General features: G+C 39.3%; 1 protein-coding gene across 1 annotated transcript; it reads right to left on the reverse strand.

Moving 5' to 3' along the window:
• Positions 1–1,834: 1,834 nt before the first annotated feature.
• Positions 1,835–5,073, reverse strand: LOC139477064 (uncharacterized). The gene is made up of 3 exons (XM_071259623.1): positions 4,791–5,073; positions 2,323–2,526; positions 1,835–2,007 (listed from the first exon to the last, which is right to left on the reverse strand). Exons 1-3 carry the CDS (start codon positions 5,071–5,073, stop codon positions 1,835–1,837), a joined length of 660 nt encoding a protein of 219 aa, XP_071115724.1.
• Positions 5,074–8,526: the final 3,453 nt, after the last annotated feature.

An 8,526-nucleotide genomic window follows, 5' to 3' on the forward strand; every position in this document is an offset into this window, starting at 1 on the left:
CAGTAATAAGCAGTGTCTTAAGTGTAAAAAGTACTGCTAATAGCTTCAGTAGCAGAGCCATTAGTGATGTCATTTGATTGTGACGCCATGGTAACCAGTGATGTCACAATGGTATGCGAAGCATGTGATGGAATTTCATTGCAGCGGTATCTACAGTGTAGATATCGCTTGATCTCTTCCAAGCGATGTCTCCTTTGGGAGCCAGTTTTGGATGATAAATAGCGTTTATCGTTCGCCAATTTCTTGCTATTATTTGCAATCACCTGGAATAACTCAGGTGGGCAAAACTTAAAACGAATATGCCCGCAATCCACAAATAATCACTTCATTTATGGCGAATATCTACCAGCCCGCAACAATCGTGTCAACTCAGGGTTGCAATTAACTGGATTCTAACTTTACTACTGTTCCACTGTCGGCTAACTTCATCACAACTGTTAGTCTTTCCTTTATGTGTCTGTGGTACTGCTACTCGTCATTCATGTAACTCAAGATACACTTAACATATATATTGAATATGCTCCAAGAATATTCATGGACTGATATCCCAAACTGAATTTAGTGATTATAGCAAATATAGTAAATTAAAGTCACATCTTTAGATATATCTGTCTTCTTAACAGACAAATCATTTACAACTTGCGTTTTTATACATTTAGATTTCATTACGTAGTTTTAATTTAAATCTGCGTGCAGTGGTAGAAACTAACATTTCCGTACGCACTAGGCCTTATGTTAACATATAGCAAAACCTTCATAAAAACTATTGCAAATTTCTAATGCTGATGTGTCATAAATAGTGTATGTATCAAGAGGTGACATTGGAGATGAATTCCACATATTATTTATAATTATTAATTATCTTTCTTTCTGGACTATTTACCATACATCTGAAATGTTAATAACAAACGTTATCAAGTTTCAAAATAGAAAAGTTATCTGTTGAAATGCTACTAAAGCATGTTTTACTATCAGATTCAAGCTGATGTAGTTATGTACACTAGGGCTCGATTTAGCTACTAGCATATAAAACACGCACCAACACAACCTCTTAGTGAAAATGCTGGACTAATGCCATATTTTTTATATTTCAGTTATATTTGGTTTTAGGAAGTTGTGTCATACCTAGGGGTGAATATAATGATAAACAGAGCAACGCTTCTGTCTGCAGATTATCATATCATATTAACAAAAACGGGGAGTATCAACTGTATTGGGCAGTTTTGTACATATCTTCTACACGATTGTAAATTCAACATCATTCAATAATGAGTAAAATGTGTATTCACTGACATTTCACTGGAATTAAGGCAATCTTTAGGATATAGTTGTATTATGTCGAAAGTCAAATATTCTGAAAAGAGAACATTTTATTTATGTTATATAACTCATGGATATCGGGTACGTTTGTAATTTGCTTCAAGAATGGTCGCATACTACGTTTTCAAAACGTCCGTTTGAATGAAATAATGCTATGAATAATAGGCTGAAACCGAAACCTTTAACTCAGCCCATGGGATTGTGTTGTACCTTTTTCTAAAATGGCGATTGTTCTCGTCGTCCTTTCAGTTTAGGTCAAGACGTTGTTACATAAATCATGAATGCCATTGTAACCTGATGTAGAGTTGTAATTTGCTCCAAGAATGGCCGTATACTACAATAGGTTGGAACAAATGCTGAAACTAATAGTTTGAAACCGAGTTACCCTTTAACTAAAACCATGGGATACATGATAGTATGATAGTATGTACACATTGTCTTGAACGTCTACAGTGAATAGTTACCATGTATTTTACTAGGAGGAGATGCTGTTTGAGGACCCTACGTACGTGTTTTACACGGGTATTTCACACAGGGACTGGCGTTGCCAATAGCAATAATAGCCCCTGTATTTCAAATTATGTAAGTATCCACAATTCCCAGGGAAAGTGCTAATTTGTCCAGGGATGTAGGTCGAGCCGTCAGTCCAGATTTTGGAGCCACCAACAGATTTCAGACCAATATGAGCTGCAAAAAAGAGGTGCATCTTTCACAATCAGATTAACAAAACACCTCAAAATGAAATGCCTCAATGTAACATGGTGATTTGGTGAGGGGCATTTTCAAATCTCTTGATTATCAAAATTATTTAGAAGAGATGAACACTTTGAACAAACAAATACTTTATATAGAGTGAGGCTATGGGGGTTCATCATGACATAGACTGAGAAGTTGGACAGGTTAAACAGGAAAGAGAGGTGGTAAAACCTGTTTTTAAACTAGTTCAATGTGTTTCCTTTATCTAACTTGCAATCGCGTCTAAAAATGACATGAAGTACTTACGAGGTAGGGAACGTGGCACTTGAGCCAGAATGTAGGCGTGTTTCTCGTCTGTGTTGAGGATGATAAGGCGGCCACCTTCACTCTCACATCGGTCCTGACTGGCAGTCCAATTCATCTTGCTCAGGTAAAGCTTGAAACACAGGCGTGGGGACAGGACTGACGTGTAGCCTTGAGACACAGGGCACGGGTCTGGGTCTGGCAGAGCTGAAGATAGAGACAGTGCTGGATCACAACTGATGACTATATAAGGTATGGATTAGCAACGTAATTACAATTGTAGCCACAATGTGTGATATTCCCCTTCCAATAGAGGTTGAAAATCAGCCATGGTGAGGTGAAAGTTAACGAACGATGAAAGAGGGCAAGTGATAGGCATAAATATGCTGGCATGTCATGCAGGGCCATTGCAAGACAAATGGGTCGTCATCACAGTGTTATCACTCGTTTGATTGTCAAACATGGTCAAACCAATGATGTCGATGGCAGGCATAGATCTGGTAGGCCAAGAAAGACCTCTAACAGAGAGGATAGACGTATTTTCAGGATAGTCAGACGAAATCCATTTGCCACTTCAACAGATTTAAGACTGCAGTGTGATTACCCATCAGAGACTCTCGACGATGACCTTAAGGCGTCGCCTCCGAGCAGCTGGTTATAACGCCAGAAGATCAGTAAAACGTAAAACGACTGAGAGGCACAGGCGGAATCGTCTGATATGGTGCGTGCCTGTAGTCGATGGAACTTGGCCAACTGGAGAAGGATCCATTGGTCTGACGAGTGTCGAATGCTGCTACGAACTGTTGATGGTCGAATACGTGTTTGGAGGGAACGTAACACTCGTTTTGCACCAAGGAACACGCAGAAGACTTTAGCATGTGGCGGGGGGTCTGTCATGATATGGGGTTGTCTTTCCTTCAGCTGCAAACATTCGATGCTGACAATTCGTGGAAACCTGAATGGCCAACAATACCAAGATGCCGTTCTTCGTCCAGTGGTAGTCCCTCATTTGAAAACCATCCTCTTCAAACAAGACCTCTTTACATGGACAACTGCTAGACCACACAGATCTTGGGCAGTTTTGGCTTATTTGCGTCAAGAAGCTATTGCCACTCTTCCCTGGCCGGCCTGTAGTCTGGATGTTAATCCGATTGAGCATCTCTGGGACATTCTTGGCCAGAAAATCAGACATCGTGATCCCCCACTTCAAAATCTCGCTGGACTTGAAGCCGCACTACATGACGAATGGATCCGTTCGCCTCAGAAAAGCATTCAACGACTTATGAGTATGAGGCGTAGGGTTGAAGCTGTGGTCAATGTCCGTGGATCATACACACGTTACTGACGTTTCTGTCTTGCAATAGACTTTGCACTCCCTATGGTGTCTATGTGACACCTGATATGGTCTGCTGATATCATGACAGTTACATGACAAAAAAAAGTTTTTCAATGTTTTCTAATCCTTCAATTTCTGGTCTTCGGTAAAATTCCTTTCTGCTCATGTTCTTTTGGAACACAAGATAAACTTGCTTTGGGACAACTTTTGCATCACATGAGGTTTACATATACATCTCGTTATAATAGTCATCATTAAGTGCCAAAAGTAACAAAAGTGGCGCTTAACATTTGTGCATGTGTATATTTGGACAATGATTAGATCTCAGGAAAATAGTACTATTTAATGTCAGCAGTGGTGAGGAAGTCATTTTTTTTAGATGCCCGAATTATAAGTAGACTTCTGAAATAGCATGGATGGATGTCAAGCGTTATAGAAACATGTGGAATATTTTGTAATGTTCAAGTGATCCTGGACTGGTCTGGAACTATGTAGAATGTGTTTGAAGCTTACACAGTGCAAGATCAAGACTGATAACTACGACTGAGTGAGCAGCTTCATTACAATTGTAGCTATATGTTTAATGAAGCACTTGGCGATAAATACTATCATGTACAGGATCCCTGGTTTCATTGTTATTTGATAGTTATTCATAAACACACGCCAATAGTACAGTCTGAATCGTACACTGGCTCAGTAGTTCACCTGGGTTGAGAAATAAGTCGCTTCAACCTTATTTTTCTGACAAACACAGCTGACTTTTTTTGTGAAGTAGTTGCCAGGGAAAAGAAAGACAAATGTGGTATGTTTTCAAGATCCTTTGTGACAATGGTGTTGAATGCCAATCATGACAGCCTGAACGATCTTGAATTAATTATCATTGTTGCAATTCACGCAACATGGGCGCAACAATATGGCTACAATAATTATGGCAAACCCTTTGCCTATTTTGAATAGCTAACGTTACTCAAGGAAACTTTCATCTAAATAGGTCTTGCAGTGAACGTTGACCTCTGATCGACGGACAATCAGACAATCGAATGGCAAACAACTCACAATGACAAAAGATTAATTGACATTCAAGTGACCTGAAAAAAATCTGACCATACATAAACTAAAGTCTGATATTTCTAACCTCCTTGCTGAAGGAAACTTCTGGCGCCGGGAAGGGAAACACTCGAGGGAGACAGGGATGATCTGTAGATGGAGCACTGATCACCATGATGCATCATAGCAACACATGCCTCATCCCTGGCACAAACGGTGGCACAGTCAGGCATACTCTTCGACTGGTTGATGCTGGTTGGTGTCTCACTCGCTCTAAGGTTGTCCAGAGGGATAAGTCTTGCATACACATGTCTGGAAACCACAGAGTTCTTTGAGAACACCGCGAAGAATAGAAGTATCGGCAGAATCATTCTTTCGCCTCTACTTCAGTTATAATGATTAGTGACTGAGTGACACTACTTCCTGGCGCTGCAACATATGCTCTTATAATACACAACCTAACTATTGATCAGCTGTATGGGCCAATCACGAGATCGTGCATTAATGCACGAGTGGCTTACGCTCAACTATCGCGACATCACTGGGGACTTTCCTCCCACATTAAACTCAAGTACTCACTTGATAATATTTACTGGCTTGTATATGGAATACGTACTTTCACAAAGACAGAAGAATCGATAACTTTAGTTAATCTGTTAGGCAACTATTACAGTGAATAGTAAATCATACAAGCATGAGGTTTCAATTGTTTTCCTACAATGAGCCAATCGATGAAATCAATGATTGACTTTCTGTTAACTCTTAAATAATGTACAACCTTCTTAATGGAAAAATGGTTTCTTGCAACAAAAGGGATTCTAGAAGGAAATTTTAGTAAATTCCAATACACTCACAAACACTAATTAGTTATTTATTTGAAATTAGCTTCAAGGTACGTTTGAGATCTTTGTTTCCATCATGCTTGGATTATTTCAAATCTTTCCCAAGGATTCGATACTGAAACGTGTATGGAGGAAACCGAACGGCCCATGATACCCATGGGATAAGTTGTGATTTACATCAGTAACATTTCATCGATTTCGTGCTTTTACCGTGTTAGGCAATTATATTAATGACCTATTCTGTCATCACAATGCAATAGCTAGCAATACATATCATGTTCTACTCTAAACATACTTTGTGAAAATAAAAAAAAGACCAGACTATGAAACAAGAGAGTGAGTGAGTATGGTTTTACGCCGCTTTTAGCAATATTCCAGCAATATCACGGCGGGGGACACCAGAAATTTGCTATACACATTGTACACATGTCGGGAATCGAACCCGGGTCTTCAGTGTGACGAGCGAACGCTTTAACCACCAGGCTACCCCATTTGGTGATATTGAGGCGTTTAACATATGTGTGGTTCTTAAACGGACCTACACAAGTAAGATGTTATATTAAACTCCCTAAAGCAGCCTTATGTGATCTGACATGTTGGCCAATTTCTCAGCCTTTTCTTGTTTATCATATGTAAATTTTTTATATATTTTTTACATTTGTATGTAGGTACTAGTATGTGAATGTAGGTAACTTCTAAACATCAGACATAGGTCTTGTACATAAAATCCACAACTTCTTTGTGCCTCTTCTCTTGTGCCTTTATGAGGTTGGACTGTCTCTGCTAACGGAAATACAACCTTTTTATGAACTAGCTCGTGTCATCAGCGCCTGCTGCCTCTTCACACCACACTTTATTTATCTTCTAGTGCACACTAAAAGATAATCGTATATCATTACTTCATATTTTTCCTGATTGATAGACAAGGATATGTCATGATAAGGAAATGATCAACTGACAAGCATTTGATGTCACATGACTGAAAGTAGTGATTGTCGGCAAGAGAGAGAGAGAGAGAGAGAGAGAGAGAGAGAGAGAGAGAGAGAGAGAGAGAGAGAGAGAGACAAAGAGGCAGGGAGACAGAGACAGACAGAACGTTTAGGACACAGAGAGATAGAGAGATTGGCCGGGAGGGGAGAGAGAAGGAGGCGGGTGAGGTGATGGAAGAGAATGATGAGAGAGTGAGATTAGATAGACAGAACGACTGAGAAAGAGAGAGAGAGAAAGAGAGAGAGAGAGAGAGAGAGAGAGAGAGAGAGAATGATGGGAGGCATGGAAGGGGATAGAGAGCTGACGTCAGAGGAGAGAGGAGGAGAGCAAACATGATTGAAGAGAACATTCAGGACAGATAGGGGTGTGAGTGGGAAGAACAAGAGTAGGTTCAGAGAGAACGGATCATAGCATTATTTGCCTTCCACGCAAACTTGATTCAAGAATCGCTTTGTTCAACTCCCTGTGCAAAATTTTGACTTTAGTTACAAACAATTATTTGCAACATTCGTGTGACAATAACAATATTCAACAGAAAGACAGGCTGAACGTAGACAACATAATTTTGCCACTGACCATATATTTTCCTTGCAAGCCATCATCAACAGATATTAACATAAGAAATGGAAGGGTTTTTTGTCATTTTATTGACTTCTCCAAAGCCTTTGACAGTATGAAATCATGAAATATTGTTCAAGGGTCTCTTGATAGAGGTAAATTCTTCAAGTGTGATGTATTTATCATTATGAGCTTGTGTCAGAACTAATTCTGGCGCACATCACCATACTTCAAATGTAATACAGGCATGCTGCAAGGATGTATTCTGAGACCTCGAGCATGGCAGCATTCTGGCTCACATCACCATACTTCAAATGTAACAAAGGCACCCATCAAGGGTATATCCTGAGATATTTTTTATCATTTTTATCAACAAAGTTTGATAAAAGGTTGGAAAAAGAAGGTAAGAGAGGTGATTTTTATTATTTCCTCAAATTTCTGCTGTGTTTTCGTTATTGTTTGAAGATGATGTCTCATCTGCATCTGACACTGCGTTACAGCTTTAGATACAAATTCATGTTTGGAAGTGTTTGTGTGGGAACTAGAATGAAAGTTCATTACAACAATAAGTATCGTCTTCCGAACGGAGGTCGTCTCCTCAGAAATGAAAATGGTTCCTAAATGGCGAAGAAACAGAAGTTGCTAACATGTACAGAAATCTTGTTAATGTTTTTTCACCTAAATTGTCTGAATCATGTTAAGCAGCTCTGCCGATCATAGAAGTATACACTTATAACTCATAATCTGGTCTGGACCTGGTTGTATCAAACTTTAATGATGCATTAACGTGTCATTAAACTTTCATTAACTAATGTATCATTCAATCCAGTTGAATCAATATTTTAATGACGTTGTGCTGAAGGTTCTGGGGCATCATTAGCGTGTCACAAAAACAAACATGGCAGCAAACATATTGTTGGAAAGCTTAGGACGCACAAGGAAAGACAGTGTTTTCGGAAAACGAACTCATCACCTCAAATCCATGAGCGATGAAGAAGTAAGGGCCCGCTACCGTTTTGAGAAGGCAAGCATCAGATATATCTGCGATCTTGTGAGAGATGAATTACAGTCCACATCGGCAAGATCGCACGCACTTAGTGTTGAACTACAGGTAAATTTTCATTAATTTACACGCGTTTCTAGAAACTCAGCAAGTTTGAAACAAACATATATTTATGACGCCACATCGGGCACATTAAAAGCGGCAATCTTTAAAATGAATGATCCGCAGTTCAGCGTGGGTCTGCTCATGATCACTAACACGTGCGTTGGTACAGTCATATATGCAGCCTAATGATACCAACCTTGTAAATATATTTCACAAGTGGAAGTAATGTAAATTCATGGACCCTTTTCACTTCACTCCAGAAAGATACGTTGTCAACTTCAGAAACAAATTGATATACTATACAGTTACACTGTTAAATGGAAGCT

This window comes from Haliotis cracherodii, unplaced genomic scaffold (assembly GCF_022045235.1).
Source record: "Haliotis cracherodii isolate W230 unplaced genomic scaffold, xgHalCrac1.p SCAF_31, whole genome shotgun sequence".
NCBI lineage: Eukaryota > Metazoa > Mollusca > Gastropoda > Lepetellida > Haliotidae > Haliotis > Haliotis cracherodii.